Genomic DNA, 25,640 nt, shown 5'->3' with positions numbered 1-25,640 from the left:
TGCCCATGCGCACTGTAGTCCAGGGGAGGAGCCACCTATCTCAAGATACTTCGAAGACTCTTCCAGGACAACAAGGTGCAATCATCCGGACCCAACACTAGGCGGCGATCTATGCTATAGATATGAATTCAGCAGCCCACATGCCTCGAACCTATTGTTTCAAGAAAGTCTTTACACATGCCAGAATAATGACTTGACATTTTGGCTCCCATTTTACAACTGTGTTACACGGCAGATGCTTAATTCGTTGTGGGCACGCATTATGAAAGCTTGTACTGCTGGCAAGTTGTGTGAGACACTGCATGAATCTGCACCGTGGCAGGAGTTTTTTTCTGCTTCTTGTACTGCTATTGCCAGTGCTGTAAATGCTGATGCCTCAACTATTTGGAGTAGGAAAAGAGCCAAACCACCTCTCCCAGAAAAGGTTGAAACTGTAAAAAGAAAAGTTCATTTTAAACTGCACAGAAGTCAGAGCTTTGAGGAATTGTTAATTTGCCACTCCTACACTAGCCAAGTCCTCTTCCATCGATCTCCTGCTAACTTGCTTCGAGGTATCACCTGCAATATTGTTAGCGGAGGTTTAAGTCGCATTCCTCCTCGGATTGTGTTTTTAGGTCTCGCCTATGTAGCGCACATGCGCAGTATAGGAGACCTTTAGCCGTCGTTCTGCTCTTTTTCGAAGCACATACACGTGCTTATGGAGGCATCCACCTTGCGGGAGCAAGCAGGAGCATGCCACAAGCACTAGTATGTGCTTCGAAAAAGAGCAGACTGCTCTCCCCAGCGCGCACGCGCACCACTCGCGGGCTTACCTCCTGCTTCCCCCTCTCTCACAATTAACTTTAGCTGCGCGGGCCGCGCTTGTACCTCAGTGCTTGTTTTCATTGCAGGTCATCTACTTTCACAGACTGCATGCTTCGCATAGAACCTGAATATTCCCATAGAGATATTTTTACAAATATAACCATTGTTGGCAAGTATTGCTAACATTACCTTACTCGTAATCGAATTACACGTTCTGAAAGGAGAGGCAAACCAAACCGTGCATCTAGTGAGAGCCTGTTTACTTTAAAACGAGCTTCTTGTCTATTACTCTTCATTGGGTTGAATTTACTTTGACGGTGCTACCGGGCATAATTCTTGCTATTCCCTTTTCTTCAATTTGAAGCAGATGAGCACTTTTTATTTCAGAGAATAATGGCAGAGAAAGATTTTTTTAAATATTGGACTTCATAAGCATGTGGTTACTTGGAAAGGACATGCCTGCATCGAAATTCAAGGTTCAGGCATCCCATAGAAACTAATTTGGATTGCAGACATGGGCCACCTTATGGAGATGTGCGAATCTAATTCCAGTACTGGAGTGAGACTTTGCTGCCACTTGCTCCTCAGCTTAATGTCCGTTTCTAGAGAAGGTAAACAGCCTGTTTTCAGGGGGCAAGAAGGCATAATCGATCATATACACATCACTGGCTCTCCAGGTCAATAGGTTTTTTTGCATGTTTAATTCAGCATCTCATGTTTACTTACAGGGAGCAATTGACTGTGTGGTTGTCTCTGGCATTGCTCAAGATGGGTTGATTTCAGTTTTGTCACATGCTTTCGTTAGGAAGAGGTTTGAAATGTTCAGCGTTCAAGAGTTCATGCAGTCTTTGTTCCAGCCATGACAACTTTCAATTGAGCTGCAGGTTGCAGCTCAGAACTGTTGGTAGCTACATTCTGCCTTCACTCGTATGAGTACACTCCTATGACCATCTGCTTTAAATATTGCATAATCTATTTTTCACAGGTGCATTGAATACTTAAACGATCGCAGCGTAAGCAGTAACAGAACAATTTTCAAGTGTTTCACTGAGACGGTGGGAACAGCACTAATAAGTATACTATGCCAAGAAAGAGCAGGAAACTGGTAGACTGATGTCTTTTATCCACCGTCATTGCAAACATCTCGTCAGATGTTAAATATTTGCTAAAGAGATTTTGGTTCTGTGGATGGCCAATTTTTTTAAATTTGATTATTATTTAAGAGTTTTATATAGCGTTGGCAGGACCAGTGGGTATCAGTGCTTTACAACATGTGAAATGAAATGAAATGAAAATGTGTTTTGTAAAGCGCAGATAGCTGCCCAGAGGCGTCCAAGCGCTATGACTGACGGTGTACAGACATCTGGGCAAGTGGCAGAAACAAGGAAAACGAGTCTATTTATTAAACAAAAAAGTTTTCAGGTGCTTCCTAAAGGAAGTGAGATCGGAGTTGGACCTTAAATACAGGGGTATGCTGTTCCATAGCCTAGCAGCATTCAGGGAAAAGGAACGGCCTCCCGATCTGGACCGTTTGACCTTTGGCACGACAGCACAGAAAGCATTGGTAGACCGTAGCTGTCTGCTAGGGAGGTAAGGGATGATTAAGGAGCGACTAATCGCTGGGCCAGTTTCCCAGAATAACTGATGGGCAACACAGAGGGATTTAAAACTAATCCTATCCCTAACATGCTTCAACATCCTGCGCATGCTACGTAAGATCTTCCGGTGGATCCCCACCGAAACCAGGAAGACAGTCACCCAGGCCCTCGTCACCAGCCGTCTGGACTACGGCAACTCCCTCTACGCCGGTACCACCGCCAAACTCCAGAAGAGGCTCCAGCGGATCCAGAACGCCTCAGCAAGTCTTATCCTGGACATCCCCCGTCGCAGTCACATCTCCGGACACCTGCGAGACCTGCACGACCTGCACTGGCTCCCGGTCAACAAGAGAATCACCTTCAGTCTCCTCACCCACGCACACAAAGCCCTACACAACCAAGGACCAGGATACCTCAACAGCCACCTCAACTTCTACGCTCCCACACGCCAGCTTCGATTGACCGGCCACGCACTCGCCGCTGTCCCCCGCTTCCGAAGAGCCACCAGAGAGGGAAAGGTCCTTCTACCTGGCCGCCAAGACCTGGAACTCCCTCCCGACCCACCTCCGCCTGACCCAGTACCACCTCGCCTTCAGGAAGCAGCTCAAGAGACCTGGCTGTTCGAGCAGTAGCGGACCCCCCCCCCCCCTCCCCTAGCGCCTTGAGACCCTCCGGGTGAGTAGTGCGCTTTATAAATGCCTTGATTGATTGATTAACAGGGAGCCAGTGCAGTCTTATTAAACCGGATTTGACAGAAGTCCTATGGGGCATTTGAAGCAGGGTCCGGGCCGCACAATTTTGGATTACCTGTAGTTTCCTCAATGTGAAGTCTGGGGCTCCAAGATAAAGGGCATTTCCAAAGTCTAATCTGGAGAGAATCAGTCCCTGTACAACAGTTTGTTTAGCCTCAAATGGTAGTAGGGGGAGGATCTTCCTCAACATTCTAATGAGGCCGAAACAGGTGGCGGATAGCACGACAGCTTGATGATCAAACGTTAGGGACTTGCCCAGCCAAATGCCTAAGCTCTTAATAGCATCCTTGGGGACTGGGGGAGGGCCCAAGCAGGCTGGCCAGATCTGGCCAACCGCAGATGGAGCCGAGCGTCCCGAACAGCATGACCTCTGTCTTGTCCCCGTTAAGTTTGAGACAAGACAGGGTCATCCAGCTGTTGACTTCACACTTAGACAGCCCACTAGGTCCACCGTGCCCGCAGGGTCCTCGGCCCGCGTCAAAGAGACCACCAGCTGGGTATCGTCCGCATAGGTCACGATCTTGATACCATATGGGTGGACGATCCCAGCCAGCGGCCTCATGTATACGCTAAACAAAGTCGGGCTAAGCGAGGAACCCTGCGGAACTCCGCAGTCCAGGTGTCTGCTAGTAGAGGTTGTGTTTCCCTCAAAAACCTGAAAATGTCTATTTGTCAAGAATGACCTAAGCCACTCCAACGCTCCTCCTTGAATCCCAATGTCCTGGAGACGCTGCAATAGGATTTCATGGTTCACAGTGTCAAAAGCGGCACTCAGATCGAGGAGGATGACTGCCACGATCCTCCCCGCTCCAAGATGCCTCTTGTTTCCTCCAGGACCGCCAATAAGGCGGATTCTGTCCCATGCTTCGGGCGGAAACCAGTTTGTGAGGGATCAAGCAGATGGCTCTTCTCTAAAAAAAAAAAAATAAAAAAAAATAAAAAAAAATCGGTCAAGAGGCTGTTGATATATTTTTCCAATAACTTACTGATCCAAGGAAGCAAGGAAATTGGGCGATAGTTACTGAAGTTGTTAATATCCATGTTAGGCTTCTTAACGAGTGCTCTCACCCTAGCCTCTTTCCATACAGATGGAACTATGCTGGTAGAGATTGAGGCATTAAGTACCTTCAGTATGACAGGAAGGATGGTATGGCTAACAGCCTTTAAAAAGCTCCGGGGGCGGGATCACTGGGGAGCCCGATTTAACCTGGGCCATTAAGGTGGCTAATAAATCCAAGTGCAACAGAGGGAAGTTCTCCAGCACAGATGACACATTGTCTATCGTGTCATGTTTGGGGTGCACCAGAGTGGCTACTGGGATATCGGAGTGGATGGTTGGAAAAGAAGAGTAGATAAGATCTACTTTATTATAGAAAAAATCTGCCATCTCATTACAACGAGTTTGTAAGTTATCACTATTTATAGGGGGCTGGGGGAGGACAGTGAGACTTTTTACAATTCGGTAAATCTCCTTGGAGTTAGATCTAGCTTCAGAGATCTTTTGCGTGCAATACCGAGATTGAGCTTTCTTAATCTCCAGCTTATAGTCCCTGATGGAATTTCTATATAAAGTTTTATCTGAATCAATATAGCCCAGACGCCATTTCCTCTCTAACCTTTTGCACTTGCGTAATCTCCCTTGAGCTCCTCAGAATACCACGGGGCCGAGATCCTGGATCTTTTAGCCCGAGATGTCTTGACTGGGAGTATGGTGTTCAACGATCTAGTTATCCAATTATTAAATGCATCATTAGCTACCGAAGGATCTGTAGTAGTGGGAGGTATTGTAGCTTGTAGTTCATCGGTCCACTTATCTATTGGAAGTAAACAGGCAATATGGAAAACAGACAAAACGAACAAGCATTGGCACTGCCAATAGGTCTTACCTTTGGGACCATATAAGTGTTTGGCCATGCACTAAGGATATTGTGCTGCATAACTAAATACTTATAAGGTCCCAAAGGCGAGACCTACTGGCTATGCCAATGCTTGTTATTACTTTAAGATGTCTTGATCGGTACTCTATGTTCTCCCGGCGGCCATTGCGTGATGGGCTTCCTGCCCATCTCTGCCAAGGAAGGTTTCTGGCAAACAACTGGGCCACCGGCAGAGTCAGTTTCAACTTTCTTAATTACACTTGTTAGGGTCTACCAGGCCTGGCTCAACCGCACAAGGGAGAGAGGGTTACTGCAGCTCACAGAACAATGACCGAAGCATGGCATGGGACTTATTTCTTTAAAAAGTAAGAAAATAGACCCAAAAAAAATATTTTTTACTCTTGAAGCAAATCATGTTACCCGCGCTTCAGCTTAGGATGTTTACAACTAAAACGCAGATGCAGGGATTGCTTTAAAAAGTAAAGAAATAGAAAGAAACGTTATTTTTTCTATTTCTTTACTTTTGAAGCAATAGCGACGCCTGCATTTTAGCTTAACCCCTCCCACGCTTGTGACGGAACCGCTCCGCCACGCCCCTCGGGTGGGCTGTGCTGGTGACTGAGCGGTTCAGTCACGGCCCGCTCGCCGCGCCTGCACGGCGCGAATTCCGCGCGGAGCGTTCTGAAGAGCGGGTGGGGCCGTGACGGAACCGCTCCGTCACAAGCACAGCCCACCCGAGGGCCGTGACGGAGCGGCTCCGTCACAAGCGCCGGAGTGCCGCGCGCCCCCCCCGCCCCTTAGCGCTGCAGCAGAATAGCTGCAGCAGCGAAGGGGTTAAGATGTTTGAAGCTAAAGCGTGGGTGCTGGCATTGTAGAAAAAAAGAAAGTTTAAAAATATTTCTTTTTAAAAAGGCATGCAGCTGCCATTACAAGTGCTGAGGCGTACTGAGCTAGTTAAATTAAAAATAATAAACAATTGCAGGAGAGCATGGCCTGCCTACAAAATCAGGCAGGAGAAAGCCTGGAGGCTGTAATTGAAAGCTGCGGAGTAACAACACATGTAACAGGGGGTATCCTGATGGGAGGGGACAACAGAAGACATGGGAGTACTAAGGAGGGACCAATAAGCCTTTTAACCCCGTAGCTGCTTCTGTCGGCCAACAGCCGTTGCGAGTACTACCTCCGTAGTGCTGCACACGTCCACTGGCCGACGCGCCCGCCCACTTAATTAAACCGCCGTACCGCAGTGAAATTCGCGCCGCGGTTAACAAATCAATGGTCAACAATTACAGCGGACAGTAACAGGATCCGATTAAAAAGATGGGTGGAGTGGGCGGAGCTTACAGTCCATACCTGAATACAGCATGTTTCGAAGAGACAGCACAAGCGATGCCTAGGCCAGACCTAAAAAGTGTCCCTCATTAGCTAATCGCCTACCTAAAAATGTGGCTAACATTTTGCAAATCAGGGCAGTTTTTAACTTGTAAAGACACCCAGTATACATGTTTTTCAAGGTCTGGGACACTGCATGCATTTGTGCTGGCTAGAGGCAATGTTCTTGGCAATATCAAAGAAATCAACTGTAAAACCTGCCAGGAAGACCATAAAACAGGACCACAAACAAAAAACACAGCCAATACACTGGCCTATCATAACAGCCATTTGGGAACTACCCGATTGCCCCTACAGACCAGTCCCGCCAGAGACTTTGAGGTTATGCCAAGACAATTTCTACTTGATGAGATACTTTACATGCATGATTTGATTAGACAGGAGGTAAACAACAGTATCTATAAACTTATGAATGCTTGACTCTAAAGAGACAGGATCCATCATCACCTTGCGTATTCTGGAAATAATGACGCCACAGAGGTCGAATCTTGTCTTGACCGCCAACGTCCCACACTGTAAAACTTATGTTCTTGTACTCTACAGTCTCCACATTGAAACCTGAAACAAGTGTGAAATATAAGCTTCAAAATATAATAAATCGGTTACAAAAAATGAGAAATTAAATAACAGTAAGAGCAAAACATGCTTCAAGTACATGCGTTCAGTGGTATACCAATTCACTCTTGAGCATAATGGCACGCAAGAATTCTTAAATATAGAGAGAGGAGTACAGTTACAGTATTTGTCCATCCTTACACTTCAAGGTGGCAGGCCTGCTAGAGTCTTACATTGCTATGGGGCACCGGTCAATAACTTAAGCAAGAGAAAGTTAGAAAATATTAACTCCAATACTCCTAAACCATGGCCGCACTGGCTTTACCAGCTACTGTAAAACTTATGTTGCCAAGTGTTGGAGCGGAATCGGCATACAGCTTTAACAAAGCTAATTTTAAGTAAGCAGACATGCATCCTTTTGTGGGCAAAGAAAGGCAGCAGGGCACAAAAATTTGCACCAACCAGTATAGTCACTCATAAGTCACAACTTGTGTACTGCCCACCTCAAACGACCAGCTGCCATATGGTCATAAATGAAATACAAGTATAACAAAAAGATGAGGCAATACTATCTTGAGACGTTTCAAGTTTCAATTATATTCCATTCACTGTTTTCTGCGTGTACAGAAAAATGGTTTATTTTTCGCCAAAAGCAAGTAGGCACACGGAAAACAGTTAATGGAATATCATTGAAACTTGAAACGCCACTGAAGATAGTATTGCCTCATCTTTTTGTTATACTTGCATCCTTTTGTGCATTTTGGCACCATTATATTTACATCCCTTACCTGCCTTACCTATCATGTATAAAAAGTATATATAATCAAAAGGCTTGCTTAACTCATGCGGTGAAAAGTACAATATGGCTGCAAGCAATACAAGCTTCCCTTACACAGCGTGTCCAATTTAGGCAGTACCACGTCAAGATTATGCATAGCTCAAATGAAGTAACTTACCTTTGGTAAGGCAGTTTCTGGTGGAGACTGTAACGGCAATTCCTCACCTTTGGATGAAACCCAAGTGCCACGCTAAATCTGGATTTTCAAAGGCAACCAACTGCTCCCATGGGAAAGCAGGTAGAGCCTTTAGACTCTGCAACTACATCACGCGACCCCCGGAGAGGACAGCTATGTACCCTCATACAAGGATCATTCATGGATCAATCATGACAAGTGGGAGGTGACAGTCTACCAAAACTAACCTTGGATGTTTTAACAGCTACAAGAGCCCCTTTACACAAAGGGAAGGAGGGAGTTAAATGAGCAATCTGCAGTTAGAGAATCCACGAGAAAGCGCATTATCAAAGATAAGTAGCTTGCTCTTCAGACAACGTGTTCAAACTGTAGATTCCTCACCTTAAGAATAGATACCATAGCAGAACCTTCCAATGATGGAGCATCTGAAGACTAGACTCCGGCCAGGAAGTCTTGCAGGACCATGCAGACAAAATGGCTGTCCCAGAGAACCTGGCTTCCAAGGCAGTACGGTTTTGTGAATGTATGCACATAAACCCCGATGGCAGCCTCATAGATGGCCAGGACAGGCACTCTTGCCAGTACACTTATTACAGCTTTGGCCATAGTGGAGTGGGCCAGCGGCCTTCAGGGTCGCTATGCGGATTCAAGGACAGGTAGTCAACACCCTTCTTGTCCTTTATTTATTTATAAAGTTTTATATAGCGCAAACAAGATCCCAAGGGATATCAGAGCGCTTAGCAATAGGATGGGAGGAAGGACGTCAATGCAAAATCAGGTAGGCGTAAAAAAACAGGAATGATAGCATATTCAGGGACAGTTGCACAAGAAAGAACCATAACAAATGATCGTCCAATGGAAGGAAGAGCGACTGTCTTCGAGCAGGTGCGCCTAGCACAGTTAGGGTAAGAATTTATTCATAAAGAATTTTTTGGCTTCCAATTTGAACGCCGTCGTTGAAGAGATTCGGTGTACTTCCGGTGGAAGAGAGTTCCGTAGCTTTGGGGCAGTGCCGGAAAAGGCTCTGTGACAAGTTCTCTTTTTCCTAAAGATGAGTAGTTTCAAGAGGAAAGTCTTGGCGATTCTTGAGGCTCTTCCACCACAAGAGAGTTCGAGTTTTTGCGCCAGGTACTAGGGAGTATTGAAGTGAAGGGCATTGTGCGCCAGAACGACAATCTTTAACTGAATACGTGCCTCATAAGGTAACCATTAATATAATTACAATGGACATACTAACACAATCTAAATAGGGATCCGTTGACAACCATGAGGAATGCCACTGGCCAACTTCTTGGCACACTGAGCGAACAGAAACATGTCAGCACTTCCCAAGGATGTCTGCCCATGGCACCCCTTGACATCCAGTGGGCTTGTTCATCTCTTTTATCTTACTTAAGGGGTACCGCCAAATAAAGGATATCCTTGTGGTATACCTTAAGATTGGCAATCTATTGGCTGGATCCCATGGTTGTCCAGAGATCAAATATATCTGAAAAAATCTACCACTGCCTCGTGTTGAGTCCTCCCTGGTAGTACTATTTCATCAGGGTGGGATGAGGTGGCCAATGAAGAAGCATGGCATATTACGTGGGTGAGATCACCTCATCCAAATCTTCTTTTGACCCCGAGCGGAGGACCTGGGGAACAGACTCTAGGAACATAATTCTCAAGATCTGGGGACATACTCACTGCTCCTTCTGTGCTTTAGGTGTTGTAGGTGTAAGTGCAGTGTTAAACCTCCCTTTTCTCTGTAAGTGGTGTGATGAGGAAATTCAGTGACAAAAAGACCCAGTTGCCAATTGTCATGGTTTTATTTAACCTCTTCGAGGCTTATGACGATCTCAGCTCGTTATGAGGCACAGTTGAGCTGTGCTCAGGACGAGCTGACCTCGTCTTAACGGCAGTGGAACGCCCATGCGGGGATAATTCCCCTCCTGTGCGGGGTGTTCCATTGTGTGGGCGGAGTCATGACGAGCTCAGTTCGCCATGGGCACAGCTCGTCATGAGCAGAGCTCCACTGTGCCTCATGACGAGCTCAGCTCGTCATGAGAACCGCGCGCGTCCCCACACCCCGCGCCGTGGGGGAATTAGCCCGGCGGCAAAGGGGTTAAAGAAGGGCTTAACGAGCAACACTCCTCAAACTAAACACATCACTCACATATGCTTGATAGCTACATACACAATTGCCATAGCTTTTAAACAGATCCTGCTCTGAATTGGAAGGCAGTGAGTAATATAATAACAGGAGAAACATGCACGTTTAGGAAGTCCAGTGTTCTAACTCAGCTGAAGATAATGCAGATTCTTAACGGGCAGCCATGTAGGTCCAATTCGCACAACATAACCTAGACATTACATACTGGTAAACTAAACCTTCAGTGTTTGTGTTACTGAGCTTAAGGAAGTTGAGGACGCCAACCAACATGTAACGGGCTGGCAATTTGTTATGGGTATCATTCTCCGACTAACAAAGAGCTGGGTGATATCCACCTACAAGTACAATTGGAGGTTGTAATCGTTAAGATTTAAAAGCTCAGAGGTCGTCCAGCATGAGAGCACCAACATGCGGGTACTGAGCCCCGATTGAAAACCCACCTGGAAGTAGTTCATAGGATTTTTCTATGTAACATTTTTGGACCTGCATAGCAAGAGTTTCCCTAGCAACATTCCAATATTAACAATAAGGAGATGTGGTGAGAATTGCTCACATAACCTGCATTTTTCACTGGTGCAGATTTCCAGGCTCGGGGTACTCTTCCAAGTCGCCATGAAATTTGACAGCAGCAGAAACTATTGCACTAGAAGTATAAACATTAGCAATACCAACATGCAAAACCAAGCATGCATAAATGTGCATGTTAAAGACCTATTGCACTGCCAATACTTTTTCCTTTCCTCGCACACAAGGCCTTGAAAGTTTCACTTCAAACTAGAATTATTGGTTTAAAAAACACACGCTAAAAAAAGTTGAGAGCAGAACACTGACCTCTTGTCTGGATACCCTTTGTGCAATATCCCCAGTAGGAATTGTTGTGTTTAAAAGTAGGAGAGACCTGCCAAGGTCATTCAATTGATTTAGTGCAATAACATTTAATTTTTTGTACACCTAAAAACGGTCAGAAATAAACTGCAGGAAAAACAAGGTGGGAAGGGTTATGGCTAAAGTATGCCAGCACTGGGGCGCTAGGTGGCGCACTAGCGTATGGAAGCCTTCCTGTGAGGCTCCCGCAGTCCGGCGACATTTATCCGTCTAAATATCCTTTTATAGGCACTTCTGGGGGCTGTAACTGCAGGCAGCGATCCGGCAAGGTATCCGACAACTGCATGCCGAGTTTGGTCGGAATCGAAGTGAAGCTGCGGTGGTGAGACGCTCCGGCAGATTCGACGGACTGAACAGACGGAGGTGACGGCGTGCTTCACTGCCCGCATTAACCAGGCAAGCCCGTGGCTGTACATGCGGCCTTAGGCCCCGAGATCGGGCGAGGCGCAACTTTGCCACGTCGGATTACCGGGACAATTGTGGTGCTGCTTGCCTGGGGTGGTGGCGACACGGATTCCCTCCTAACAGCGTCTAAAGCGATCCACAGGCCAGCTTGCTGAGGCTCGGTGGAGCCGATACTGCCCAGGACTTAAGGAGGCCCGACTCTTGGAGGCACAGGTCTTGGGACTGTGATCGCCCAACTAGCTGACCGGGTGTGGATGACTCTTCCCCCCCAATAGTGAGGGGGTCGGCGCCATTTTGGATTTGGAGGCGATTAGATAGATTCACGCCCATTGCTTGGCACAGCATACAGCAATGCCCTGAGATTGCCGAGTATCGAATACGGGAGGTTGCGCTGCAATTCCTGTTCCAGGAAGCGTGGGGCGGAAGATCTGAAACCGAGGGACGCACTGTGCTCCTGGACTATCCTACTACTTGGGGATCCTATCTCCCCCAACTCTTCCTGTGCACCATACCACTTTCGGACTGCTGGCTGAGGAATTGCTGTGTGGTCATATAAGGAATGAGATAATCTGCACTGTTCCGCAGTAAAGATGGGGCCACCGGACACGAGACAGCAAAACTCACCTTTGACTCTACCAAGAAGACGAGTCAAGCTGGAGGGGTCCAACACAGTCCGGCTGGAACGAGTGGAGCAGCGGGAGAATCGTCTGAAGCAGCGCCGAACCTGCAAGAAGTTCTGCGCGAGATGAGTCAAGGATTTGCGACGATCGCTGACAAAGATGATAGAATATCATCGCGCATGGATGCAGTAGTTCATAAATTGGATGCCCACGAAGACCGCCTGAAAGAAGCGGAACGGATCTCGGACGACACTACTACGCGACACCGCGCAGCTCTCCAGAATGGACAACCTGCTATGGGTTATTGCGTCCAAGAACGAGGATTTGGAAGCGAGAAGTAGACGTAATAACGTTCGTATAGTAGGCATTCCGGAGACAACCAATGTGGGCAAGATGGAGGAATACGTAGAGAAAATGTTACTGGCGCCGGTTGGCTCAGAAGTTTTTTCTTCGCAATTTATAGTGGAGAGGGCGCATTGATCCTTGGGCCCTAAACCAAAACCAGGTGCACCTCCTAGACCTATCATCGCTCGGCTACTGAATTATAGGGATAGGGATAGGGATAGGGATGCGGCCTTGCGTGCGGCCTGCAATGCGAAATTACTCATACGATGGCAATTCCTTTACCATATACCCAGACTTCACGCCGCTGGTATAGGAGGAACGGAGGAAGTTTCTGACTGTGAAGGCTAAGTTGCGTAATTTGCAAATGGACTATGCATTGCTCTACCCGGCTCGTCTTAGGGTCACATACCAGGGACGACAACATTTTTTCTCAAACCCTCAGCAAGTAGAGGATTTCCTTAAACACTATAGGCGTGCTAACAGGAATGCTGAGGGAGCGGAGGAGGATCCTGATCCACTGCATGAGGAGTTGGTGGAAGGTGAACAGTGAGTGGGTGACCAGTGACCACATACAGTGACTGGTGTCATCAGTATATGGATGTGGGACAGGAAGTGTGAGAAAGGGGTTACTGGCCGAAGAAGGTACTGCAATGGAGCACGGATGTTTGCTTGTCCCCTATATGTAGGAGTACTGGGGTGCACGAGTATCTTTATGGACCCCACATTCTGTGTTGCTTCTTTATTCTGTTTTATATTGACTATTGATAGTATTGCTTGCAGGTGCGGTACCCAAGTTGCCTATGTTTATAGCGCTGGACACCCCTTCCGGGTCACTGGGCCGGACTACAAGTCACATTGTGGTTTTGGCTAAAGTGAAGGGGATTAGTGTTGCCACCTAGAAATGGTCCCCAAAGGGATATACCCACAAGTTTCTTTGTTGAGTGGGGAATGCACTAGCCCTAGTTCTCGGGGCAATTGTGGGAGGGGAGGGGAGGGTACATGGCTGGCAGGTTGGGGTTTGCTTCAGTGGGAGTGGGGAGGGTCTAAAATGTCAGAGGATGGGCATGCAGTCTGGAGTTCTTTGGAGGAGAAGGGAGGCATGGGACAGTTACGGGGTTTTTTCCTACAGAGGAGGGTGGTGCGGGAAGTTTATTGGAATGCTATTTTGCATAATCAGGAATGTAAATTGCTATGGTTGTTGTGGCTAATTTTTATAAGAATGCGGGTTCCTGTGAAAAGTAACATGCTCTGCAATATATGGCTGTTCAGGATATGGGGGTTTGATAAGAGATGGCAGATACTGTACGCATAACGAAAATCTCAGTTTTGTCCTGGAATGTGAGGGGATTAAATGATGCCAGAAAGGGCAGGAAAGTGGTGGCTTATCTGGAGCAGCATCATATACAAATCGCATTATTGCAGGAAACGCATCCGAGCCCACGCTCTACTTATGCATTTGCTAGCAGGTGGGCAGCGGTCAGAAGTTTCTCTTCATAATCCGATTGTGCCAGGGGCACTGCAATCTTAGTTAAAAACACTGTGCCTTTTGTGAAACTTGGTGAGCATACGGATACAGAGGGGAGATTTGTCATATTGTGGGGCAGGCTTGGTACTGACAGTCACAATAGTAAACTGTTATGGTCCCAACGTAGATTCGCCCGAATTTCACGCAGCTATGGGGGAAAATACTAGACACTGGGTCAATGCATATACTATGGGGAGGAGACTTTAATGTTGCGATGGCCCGTTGGTTAGACAGGTCTGATGGAAGCCCTCAATATAACAGACGCGCCAGGGATGCATTAGAGGGTATAATGAGTGAAGGAGGACTTATAGATAGCTGGAGGTTTGTGCCTACTGGGCTTCGAGTGGGCACACACTTTACCACACACGCCAACACATGGGCAAGACTGGACTACTGTCTTCTGTCTCGAGGATTGGCAGTTAATTTGGGCAGAGTTACTCACTTACCAAGGTCCTACTCAGACCATTGCCTGGTACTGGTGCAGATATCGATCCCGGGATATGATAGGGCCGCACCAACGTGGCGTATGCAACCCACGGCACTTCTGGATGCACAGTTTAAAACGGAGTTAGGGGAGGAAATTGCAGACTTTTTTCCTCGCAATCATGGATCGGTGGATGGCGTAGAAACCATATGGGAGGCGTTTAAGGTGACAGTAAGAGGCTATTACATATCAAGGAGCTTTGGGGTACTGAGGGACATTCGCGGAACGCTTGAGAAACTAGAAAAAGAATTGAAGGAGCTGGAATCTAGGATGACTTGGGAACCGATGGGCCCCATACATAAGGAATTTAGAGACAGGCTAACACAGTATAAGGAAGAAGCAGAGAGAGGCTAATTTCAGAGGCAAACATTGGCGGGCAAGACGATACTGTGAGGGAGAAAGGCCGGGTCGAGCATTGGCAGAAGTCACTAGACAACCGCGATACAACACACACGTACTGGAAATACGCACACCGGAGGGTGGAATGAGCCGGGATTCAAAGGGTATTCTAGGCCTCTTCACAGCAAACTATGAGGAGTTATATGCCACGCAACAGGCTGGGGAGGTCCAATTTGGGAGCTTCCTGGACGACGTGGCCCTGTGTTGGCTGAGTGACACTCATAGGCAGTTCCTTGGGGCCCCGTTCGAGCTTGATGAAATACGTGATGCAATTATGTCCCTTAATAATGGCAAGGCAACTGGATCGGACGGTCTGCCGGAGGAATTTTATAAATGTTATATTGATATAATGGCCCCGGTGTTAAGGGAGGTCTTTGAGGAGTCTTTGGAGGTGGGCATATTGCCGAGATCGATGAGGGAGGTGGTAATCACTTCTCTGTTGAAGCCAGGTAAAGAGCCCGCTGAATGCGACTCGTATAGACCACTTTCTTTAATAAACTGTGACGCCAAGATACTGGCGAAAGTGCTGGCTACTAGGCTCTCCTTGCTTATGACCAGGATAGTTCTTCCGGATCAAGCAGGATTTGTCCCAGGAAGATCCACGGCTAGTAACTTGCGTACTCATTTTTCTCTGATCCAAACGATAGCGCCAGACCTCCCTGTAGCTGCCATATTCCTTGATGCGACAAAAGCATTTAATTCGGTTGAATGGAGCTACCTTTTTACCGTTTTAAACAGGATGGGGTTCCCTAAAATATTCGTGGCATGGATAAAACTACTTTATACGGATCCAACGGCAAGAGTGCTCATTAATGGTGAGCTTTCGGACCCGATTTGCCTCACCAGAGGCACCAGACAGGGTTGCCCGTAGTCCCCGCTACTATTCGCAATTGAACCCTTGGCATGTCGTACCCGATAATTGCACAAACAAAGCGCTTTTAAGTGTTTCCAATGACAAATAGATGTATCACTCTATGCTGACGATTTAACGCTATATGTGGTAGATCCACAGACTAACCTCAACCCATTGCTCAGGGAGTTTCTGGTATTCAGTCGACTGTCTGGTATACAAATAAACTGGAGGAAATCAGTTTTTTCCCCTGACCCATGCAGTGGCCCGGTTCGCATTGGACTATCCACTGGAATGGTGTGACTGACCTACGTTATTTAGGGATTCAGATATCGACTGTGAAGGAAGAGACGTTGCGACTAAATTATGGCACTGCCATCACTAAACTGACGGAGGATGTTACACGGTGGATATCTTTACCCTTCACCATGGCTGGTAGGGCTTCACTAATTAAAATGGTGGTTTTACCTCGATTTTTATACTTGTTTCAGAATATCCCGTATTATCCAGGTAATTTTTTTTTAAAAACACTACATTCGGAACGGTTGCGATTGTTTTGGGCTGGCAAGCAACCGAGGTTGGCATGGTCCATCATCACCCAGCCTTATATCAGCAGGGGTTTTGATGTCCCTTATTTTATGGTCTACTACCGGAGCGCTCAAGCACATTTTGCCTACCATTGGTTTACACCTACGCCATTCATGCCGCAGCTGGCTGTGGAGGAATGGATAGCCAGACCTCTCCCATTGAAAGGCATTATTCATGGCCCAGTAAGTGCAATTGAGACACCGGCTACCACGGTGACATGCACGGTTGATGCGTGGCGGCGAATACTACACCGGCTACCAGCTACTTTCCTGTATGCACCGGCTATGCCGCTATTTTATCATCCGGATCTCTCCCTATTACAGGAAAGGGGATTCCAAGGGATGTGTACTAAGTTGAAACTTTTCACCTGGGGCAACTTGTTTACGAATGGTCAGTTCAAAACACGTGAACAATTGCTTCACGACTGCCAGCCTACATCGCTGGAAATATTCTACTATGTCCGGCTACGGCAGGGACTGCGGACTGTTATACCTCACTTTCCGAAGGAACCTGAAACGGTGCTTCCATTGCAAGTTCTGCTTACGTCTGCTGATGGAAGGCATCTGGTTTCTTACCTATACCGTAGCATTCGAGGGCAAAGTGAGATGGGAGAGTGTAGAGCGCTCAGGCACTGGAGTACTGATATCGGCAGGGATATCACTGAGGCGCAGTGGACGTATTGCTGTGATCTCACTTCCAAGATATCGGCCAGCTACAGACTGCGGATCATCCATTATAAGTTTTTGCAGAGAATGTACTATACGCCCGAAAAAAAGATGAGGTTCAACCTATCGGATAATGACAGGTGTGAGCGTTGCAGCTCGGAGGGTGCAGGCTTCCTACACTTGGCATGGGCATGTCCAGGGGTGTTTGAATACTGGACTCAGGTTCACACAGCACTACAGGCTATGGTGGGTGATACGATTGAAAGAGATCCACTTACTATGCTACTGGGATATACTATGCAGATACCCAAATCGAACAGGAAGTTTGTAAACGTTGCACTTTTGCTAGCAAAGCGGAGGGTTGCATGTAGATGGGGAAGGGGGTCGCGCCCCGAAATTTAAGGAATGGCTGAATGATTTATTATACTATCAGGAGCAGAACACGGTATATGCTGATACACAACCACTGAGCAGCAGGGCCAGGGACATATGGGATCCACTAAGAGTACTTGCTAGCCACTACAAATTCATCTGACGATGCGAGTCAGGGAGGAGCGGATACAGCCTTGGATGTGGGAGTGGAGGGTCAACACGTTACAAATATGCTGAATGTCCGTTAGAGATCAACGAGGGTTTGACCTGTACATGAGTCCGTAAGGAAGGATTTAATGTACTGTTGATAAGAAGCTTCTCCGTGTAGGTTCCTTATGGCTATAGATGTGCTGCGGATTTCAGGGAGTAGGAGGGCCTTGCTGCACAGTGTAGGTCTACCATAGCGTCAATGGTTTGGTATGGATCTACTAGAAAGGTCCCAGCGTGCACCATGGACGCCGGACCAAGAAATTTAGGGTTGAGTTCTGCAGTGATCTTGTGCTGGAGTATCCCCTGGATCTGTCGTCCTTATTGATATATCGTTGCTATGACGGGTCGGACGAAGATCTGTCCTGGTCGAGGGAGCTGCTATTCCTATGAACCTGCTATGTATGTAATTACCTTTACATGATTGGCAAGATTACAGCAACTACATACTTCTGTTTAGCATGATTATTGTAGGAAAATCATACCCCAAGTTTACGTTTACCGTTACTACGAGAAAAAAAAAACAATTCATGGACCTTGGACTACAGAGTACCACGCTACAGTGGATAGAAGAGTCAGCTATTGAATTCTGCCGCCGGGCCTCCGGGTTGTCAGCACACTGGCTGTGTATATATACAAGAGCAAATGAAATGTTTCATCGAATGCAGCCGGCCCGTGAGGTTGTACGCATTGTGCTGTGGAAATTTGTGTTGGTACAATAAAGGTCTTTGAAATCAAATAAAAAAAAAAGTATGCCAGCATTGCCACATTACATATTTAAGGTGTTCTGTGATGACCAACCACCAATAAATCACAGGTCTGCCTGAAGTAAGTGGTTATATTTATTCTCAAGACCAGAACCACCAACAGCAGTACTCCTCACCAAGAATTCCAGGTGTCGAGAATTTAAAGAGCAATACATTGACTTTGGGGTCGTAATACACAGGAGTTTGTTCTATGATCCTAATTAACATCATAACACAGTTATAGACTAGAGGGTACTGGTTACTGATTGGTTGTATTTAAGTTTGGTCCTTTTTCAGAAAAGGAGGTAGATAGGCTATCATGGAGGCAACCATGCGTTTAATAGCCTATGAAAAATTCTTTAATGACTGCTTTATTTGTATTACTGTGGGACTCCCACTCCAATGACGGGGAATGATTCAAGCATGTGAATCTATGAAAGATACCCCAATACTAGATAACAGACCTGGAGACAAGGACAATTCGCAAACGTTCATCACTCTTTGAAACTTTTTTTAATTATTATTTTTGTGATGGGGAGGCGGCGGAGTCTACAAAAACACTTAGAAAGGTCCTATTGAAATCTTAGGTGAATGTTTCTTTAATTCCATTTCAACTTTTTCAAATAAAGCCTTTATTACTTACAAATCTAATATCTCACGAGTCAGGGTACTTTTGGCAGATTGGCAGTGACAGGTCTCAGAATCATAAATATAAACTTTTAATTTCTTGATAGGTGGCCAAGACGTGTGGTGAATAAGGAACATGTTAATTACCCTGTAAGCACCAATTTGTAGAGTGTAGTGCTGCAGATTCACATGCTATGCACACTCCTGAGTGTTGGGCCCAGACTCTGCAAGTTGTTTTTCTCGAGGAAGTATTTTATGGTTGATGTTGTGCATCATATTCCCTCCTCGAGCTATTGCACATGTTCAATTGCTCCTTTGTTAGACTGGTGTAATTTTGTCCGCTGTGCGAGAACCGAGGAAACAGTCTCCTAAATTAGCTGTATGCTATTGAACATGCTGTAATTATTGTGTACATGTGCTACAATCTAATACCTGCCGGGGAGGCAGGAGGGTGCTACGGTCAGATGCTTACAAGTTAAGCAACATACTCCATTAGTAGTATGTGTTGGTTGCAGATACACATACTATGCATAGACTGTAAAGGACTAAATCGCTCGCTGTGGCTTTAGGCAAGAGATGGTGTATTTGCCAGAAATGTGAGGAAAAACTGTTGTTCCACTAAAGCCAGTTGTCTGGCTTGTACATATACACAATCGTGTTTAGTAAAAAAGTGTGTGGGTTTGCCCATGTTGCAGCTTGGCAAATGTCTTTTAGTGAGATATTTCCCAAGAATGCCATCAATGCTGCTTTTTTCCTTGTTGAATGTGCCCATATCATTGCAGGTAATGTTAGTTTTGCTTTGACGTATACAAATTTGCTACATTTTACTGTCTATCTTGACATTCCTGCTTTTGAGATGAGATTCTTTTTTCTGGGGTTTGAAAAAGCAACAAATAATTGAGGTGCTTTCCTAAAATATTTTGTTCTTTCCACATAGTACATTAGGGTGTGCTTGACATCTACTGTATGCAAGGGGTCTCTTTTTGACTGTTACTGGGTTATGAAAGAGAACTGGTAAGTAATGTTTGATTTAAGTGGAAAGGCTATACAATTTTTGGCAGAAACTTGGGGTTTGTGCATAGTCTTACTTTGTCCTGGAACACTTGGAAGTAGGATTGTAATAGATTTTAATAGTGAGTGCATGAATTTCGCAAACTCTGCATAGCATGTTATTGCAACAAAGAATGCCACTTGCATGTTACAAATTGTATTTCACATTTATGCATGGCTTCAAATGATGAGGTTCCATGACGGTACAGGAGGTGTACATGGTGAAATTACTTTATGTACCTCCAATAAATGACTTTATGACTAGAAAACAAGAAAAAAGATTGATGCTTCCCATTTTGCAGGTATGCAGCAAATTATGCAACATGCAGTTTTATAGATGTGATTTCTGTATATCCAACAAATAAACGAGATGGTGAGAAAAGGTTTATGCTGTTTGCTACATAAAAGTGTAAACGGTGTTTCTATTTTGCTGCATAAAACGTTCTTGTTGTTGGTTTTCTGGCTTCTTTGAAAATGTTCATACATTCTTGAGGTAACTGTAGGTATCCAAATTCTAGGACCTCAAGAGCCAGATTAAAAGATTGAGTTGTCCACACTGAGGAGCCAGACTTTACCCCCAGTGTGGGAAATGTTCTGGAATGTTGAGAAACTTCTCATGAAATTCTAGTTAAAGCTCCAGCAGGGTTGTTTACCATAGATGTCGTGCCCATTTTGGAGCTAGGAGTATCACTGTTAATGTTGGAGTTTCCTGACCACATATGGGATGAGTGTAACAGGTGGGAAAGCAAACGCAAATATCCTTGACCAGTTCATCCATAGTGCATTGTCCTTGGATTCGGGGTGCCTGGATGCAAACTTTTGGCATTTTCCATTTTGTGCTGTGGTGAAAAGATCTATTGTTGCAGTTCCACAGTTGGAAGTATATTTTTAGGATTTGAGTATCGATTTCCCACTCGTGCCTGTTGCTGCGTCCTGCTTAGGAGATTTGCTAGTGAATTGTCCGCTCCTGGTATGTATTGTGCCCGGAGGTGAATTTTTTTGTTTGATGGCCCATTTCCATATTGCTTGTGCTAGTTGAGATAGCTGCAATGAGTGGATTCCTCCCTGCTTCTGTATATAATACATTGTAGTCATATTGTCTGTGCATAGAAGTACATTCTTCCCTTATATGTTGGGTTGGAATACTTTGAGAGCTAGTTGTATGGCTAGTAGTTCTAGTACACCGAAATGAAATGTCTGTTGTACTGTCCAGTGACCCTGTACTGTGACGTTGTCCATGTGAGCACCCCAACCCAAGAGTGATGCATCTGTTGCAACTGTCACACGTGGGATTGAATACCTGAAGGCTCTTGCTTGTTGTGACTTTTGATTGTTCCACCATTGTAGTGCCTGATGGACCTTGGGTGAAAGCAACACTAGATTCTCCATGTTGCCATCAGCTTGTGACCTTTGTGATGCTAAGCACTCTTGTAGAGGTCCCATATGTAGTCTGGCATGTGGCACTATTGCTATGTAAGAAGCCATCATACCCAAAAGCGCATCACCATTTTGACTGTTAGGCAACGATGTGGCTGAAGAAAATCTATTTAATGCGGGAGATTGAGAACCATCTCTGGATTGGGGTAAGCTTTTGCGGTTATCGAAATGAATATTGCGTCTAGGTACTGTTCTAACTGGTTAAGCAGCAGATGAGATTTTGTTGCATTTATTGTGAATACCAGTCTGAATAAAAGGTGAAGATAGTGGTTTAGGTGTCCAGTCGAAATGTTTGGTTGCTGGAACTCTTGATCAGCCAATCGTCTAGGTATGGGAAAACATGCATGTTCTGCCTCCTTGGGTTGGTAGTTACTACTGCTAGACATTTTGTGAATACAAGCAGAGCTGTTTTTACACAGAACTGTGAGCATTTGAAACGCGTAGACACTTTCTAATAAACCTTTGCTGAAACATTTTGCTGTGAAGTTAATCTGTATCCTGTGATTACGTGTTGGGATACCTTGTTGCACATTATGCGGCGAGACGGCAAGCCCCCAAAGGGCTGAACCACTGGTGTTCTGTAAGTGTGCCTGCAAGCTGTGTTTTCTTGTTGCTGCAGTGTGTAATATTATATATGAACAATAGTTACTTACCTGTAAACTGTGGTGCTCGGGTATTGGTGTCTTTCATAGATTCACATGCTTGAATAATTCCACGTCGTCGAAGTGAGTCCCACGGTACATAAAATAGTAGTAGAAACATATATACATAAAGAACATATGTATATATCTATATGTAGATATGTAAGTATATAAAAAGATATCAAAATAGATCCAAAAGAAATAAAACCTTAAAGTACCATAGAACAACATTAGCCCATAGAAATCATTGAGGGAGAGTTCACTTTAGTAACATATCCATGTCATTATAATAGTCCACATTCCAGCTAATCAGGCTGTAACACCCTCTTTAACCTTCTCCTCAGAAGCTCAAGCCCTCAGATTTTCGTAGCACAAGAGTGACAGAGTGCATGAGGAGAAGAGAGACTCTGAGGGGAGGAAGGGTGGGTAGCATGTGAATCTATGAAAGACACCAATACTGGAGAACCACAGTTTACAGGTAAGTAACTATTGTTCTTCTCCAGTATTAGGCGTGTATTTCATAAATTCACATGCTTCAATAAGGATAGAAAGCAGTATGCCATAATACCAGAGTCATAAAAGGCATAAAATAAAGAGCAAGCATATCAATACACATTTGCAACATGTACATGAATGCACAATAAGACCTTTTACGACAGGAGGCGGGAAGCAACAGAGGCTCACCTTTATTTGAAGAGATTTCGTGGCACCGCTCGACCTACAGCAGTATCCGCAGCAGAAGCTGCCTCCAGACAATAATGCCTCGTGAACGTGTGCATGCTGGACCATGTTGCCGCCCTGCAGATCTGATGTAGAGGCACTCCAGCAAATAGGGCAGTAGAGGGTGCTACTGCTCTCGTCGAGTGTGCTCGCACCGGAGCAGAAAGAGGCTTGCCAGCCCGCTGATGGCAGTAGGATATGGCAGAAGAAATCCGAGTGATGGTCTGTTTAGTGACTGGATGTCCCTTGCACATCCGTCAATAAGCCACAAAGAGCTGGGCCGACCTTCGAAAGGCAGCAGTACGTTAGAACTAGAATTCAAGTCCAGGGAATGAAGAGTACGCTCAGTAGGAGACTGAGGGTTAGGGAAAAAGGTTTAGAGTATGACAGGTTTGTTTAATTGTGGGTTTATATAATTTAATTTAATGGTGGGTTTATATAGCGCTAGAATCAACTCCCGGAGGAGTATCTCCGCGTCTCGACCGCTGGGGAACCCGTCCTGGCTCACCCTGAGAGATGGTCCCTAATGGGTATCTCTAAGGTGCGACCAAGCATCCCCGGCGGTCTGGGGGGCCGTTGTGAAGATGAGGCAAGCTAATGCCCAGAGTTGCCGAGTGTGGTCCCTGACTGGAGTAGGCACCGAGGCGAGAATTATCGAGCCCGCTGACCCTGGTCCACGACCCTGCCGCGTCGGGAATCGAACCCTGGTCCCGGGCCGTCCTCTGCTTACGGGTCTGCCGCCTCTAACCAGTGAGCCACACCACTCCACTCCTTGTTAAGGTGGAAGTCCGAAGGGACCTTGGGCATAAACTCAGGGTTTGTACGTAGTACAACAGCGTCTTTGGAAAACTGAAGAAACGGAGGCTGGATTGTAAAAGCTTGCATGTTGCTCACTCGCCTGGAGGAAGTCAGTGCGAGGAGGAGGGAAACCTTCCAAGTAAGGAATTTCAAATCCGCTGTGTGGATCGGTTCAAATGGCGGCTTAAGAAGCTGGGCCAAGACAAGATTCAGACGCCAAGAAGGTGGAGGACGCCAGATAGGTGGAAACAGCCGGAACAGACCTTTAAAGAATTGGCGAATGATCCGTGAGGAATACAGAGATGTGGAACCATCATGCAGAAAACGTGAAAGTGCAGCCAGGAAAACCTTGAGAGTGGAATGTGAAAGTCCCGACTTTACCAAAAGGAGGAAGAAGGGCAAGATCTGCTCAGGAGTAGCGAGCAAAGGATCAATGTTTTGCGAGGGGCACCAAACATAAAACCGCTTCCATTTCAACTTCTAGGTTTTTGTAGTGAAGAAAGACTGCGTGAGCAAGGACCTCCCTGCAGTCCGGATCAATATTTAGATGGGCAAACTCACGGTGCTCAGGTTCCAAGCGTGAAGCTGGAGAGATGCCATGTCTGGATGGCATATCTGCCCGTGGTTCATGGTGAGAAGGTGAGGCAGGGGGCGAAGAGGGATCAGATCGCACTGGGAAAAAAGAAGAAGATCCGTGAACAATGGTCGATGCGGCCACCTGGGCGCAATCAACAGGATGTGACACGGTTGAAGTCTCATTCTGTGCAGGAGGCGAGGTATCAGAGGTATCGGCGGAAAAGCGTATACGAATTTTTATCGACCAGTTGATCGAAAATGCATTCCCGCTCGACCCTTTGTGGGGATGCCAACTTGCGTAGCGTAGGCATTTGCAGTTGAGTGGAGTTGCAAACCGATCCAGCTCAGGCTGGCCCCATAGGCGAAATACATACTCCAGAGTTGGCTGATAGAGTTCCCAATCGTGATTGTCTGTGGCCGTTCTGCTGAGAGAGTCTGCTAGGGCGTTGGAGATGCCCGGTACGTGAACTGCAGTTAACGGGACTCGACGTTGTATTGCCCATTCCCAGATCTGTTGAGCCTGTCTGGAGAGCAGAAGAGATCTCGTACCCCCTTGCTTGTTGAGGTAGTGCATACTGGTGGTGTTGTCCGTACGCACAAACAGTGACTCTCCTTCCACCAGCAGACGGAAAGATTTCAGGGTGAGAAAAATAGCCAAGAGTTCCAGCAGATTGATGTGCCACTTGCGCTTGTCTGCCGTCCATTTGCCTTTGACTGACAACCCTTCGAGGTACACACTCCAACCCACTAAGGAAGCGTCTGTCGTAAGGGTAAGCGTGGGGGTTGTTGCAATGTTTGGAAGGTGAGCCCACCATTCCAATGCGCCCTGGATGCGAGGGGTCAGGAAGACTTTGTCGTTGAATGTCCCCGAGACTTGCTGCCATTTTTTGTCCAATTCTTCTTGGAGGACTCACATGTGTAACCTGTGATTGGGGATCAGCGGTATGCAGGACGAGGTGATGCCCAGAAAGGATTTTAACATCCGGACAGAAACGGACTTTGAGCGTAGAAGAGCCACCAGTTTGGCAATGCGATCTTGACGCTCCTGCGAAACAAACACCTTTGCTAGAGGTGTATATTAATGCTCCTAGAAAGACCCTTTGTTGTGCTGGACGGACATGCGATTTCTCGTGGTTGATGGAAAGACCCAAGTCTTGGAAGACTGACAGGCAAGTCTGAGTGTGTTCTGCTGCGAGAAAGGTTGGGGCCTTTATCAAGCAGTCGTCCAAATAAGGGTAGATTTGTATGCCCTGTAGGCGTAGATAAGCCGTAACCGGAGCCATGATCTTTGTGAGGACTCTCGGTGCGAAACGAAGGCCGAAAGGCAGAACCTTGAATTGGAAGTGTTTCGATCCTACTTTGAAACGGAGGTACTTCCTGTGTCTTTGATGGATTGGCACATGGAAGTATGCTTCTTGGAGGTCGATTGTGGAGAGGAACTCCTTGAGATTCAGGAACTGTAAGATTTCCAGCAAGGTCAGCATTCAAACCTATTGGGACTTGATGAACTTGTTGAGGGCTCGGAGGTCTAAGATCCGGTGCCATTCTCCAGATTTCTTCCTGATAAGAAAAAAGCGGGAATAAAAGCCCGTC

The 25,640-nt window shown here is 46.2% G+C and overlaps 1 protein-coding gene across 5 annotated transcripts in view; it reads right to left on the bottom strand.

The window, feature by feature from the left end:
* LOC144755819 (ADP-ribosylation factor 1-like) overlaps positions 1-25,640 on the bottom strand; it is a 161,385-nt gene that overhangs the window by 18,114 nt on the left and 117,631 nt on the right. For all 5 annotated transcript variants that reach the window (XM_078645104.1, XM_078645107.1, XM_078645105.1 and 2 more), the window contains one exon: positions 6,871-6,981. In XM_078645104.1, the coding sequence (XP_078501230.1) occupies positions 6,871-6,981 (111 nt within the window). The remainder of the gene's footprint in view (positions 1-6,870; positions 6,982-25,640) is intronic.

Source organism: Lissotriton helveticus, chromosome 5_1 (genome assembly GCF_964261635.1).
Source record: "Lissotriton helveticus chromosome 5_1, aLisHel1.1, whole genome shotgun sequence".
NCBI classification, from domain to species: domain Eukaryota; kingdom Metazoa; phylum Chordata; class Amphibia; order Caudata; family Salamandridae; genus Lissotriton; species Lissotriton helveticus.
The sequence above is the reverse complement of the archived record's forward strand: the minus strand, read 5'-3'. Positions and strand labels throughout refer to the sequence as shown.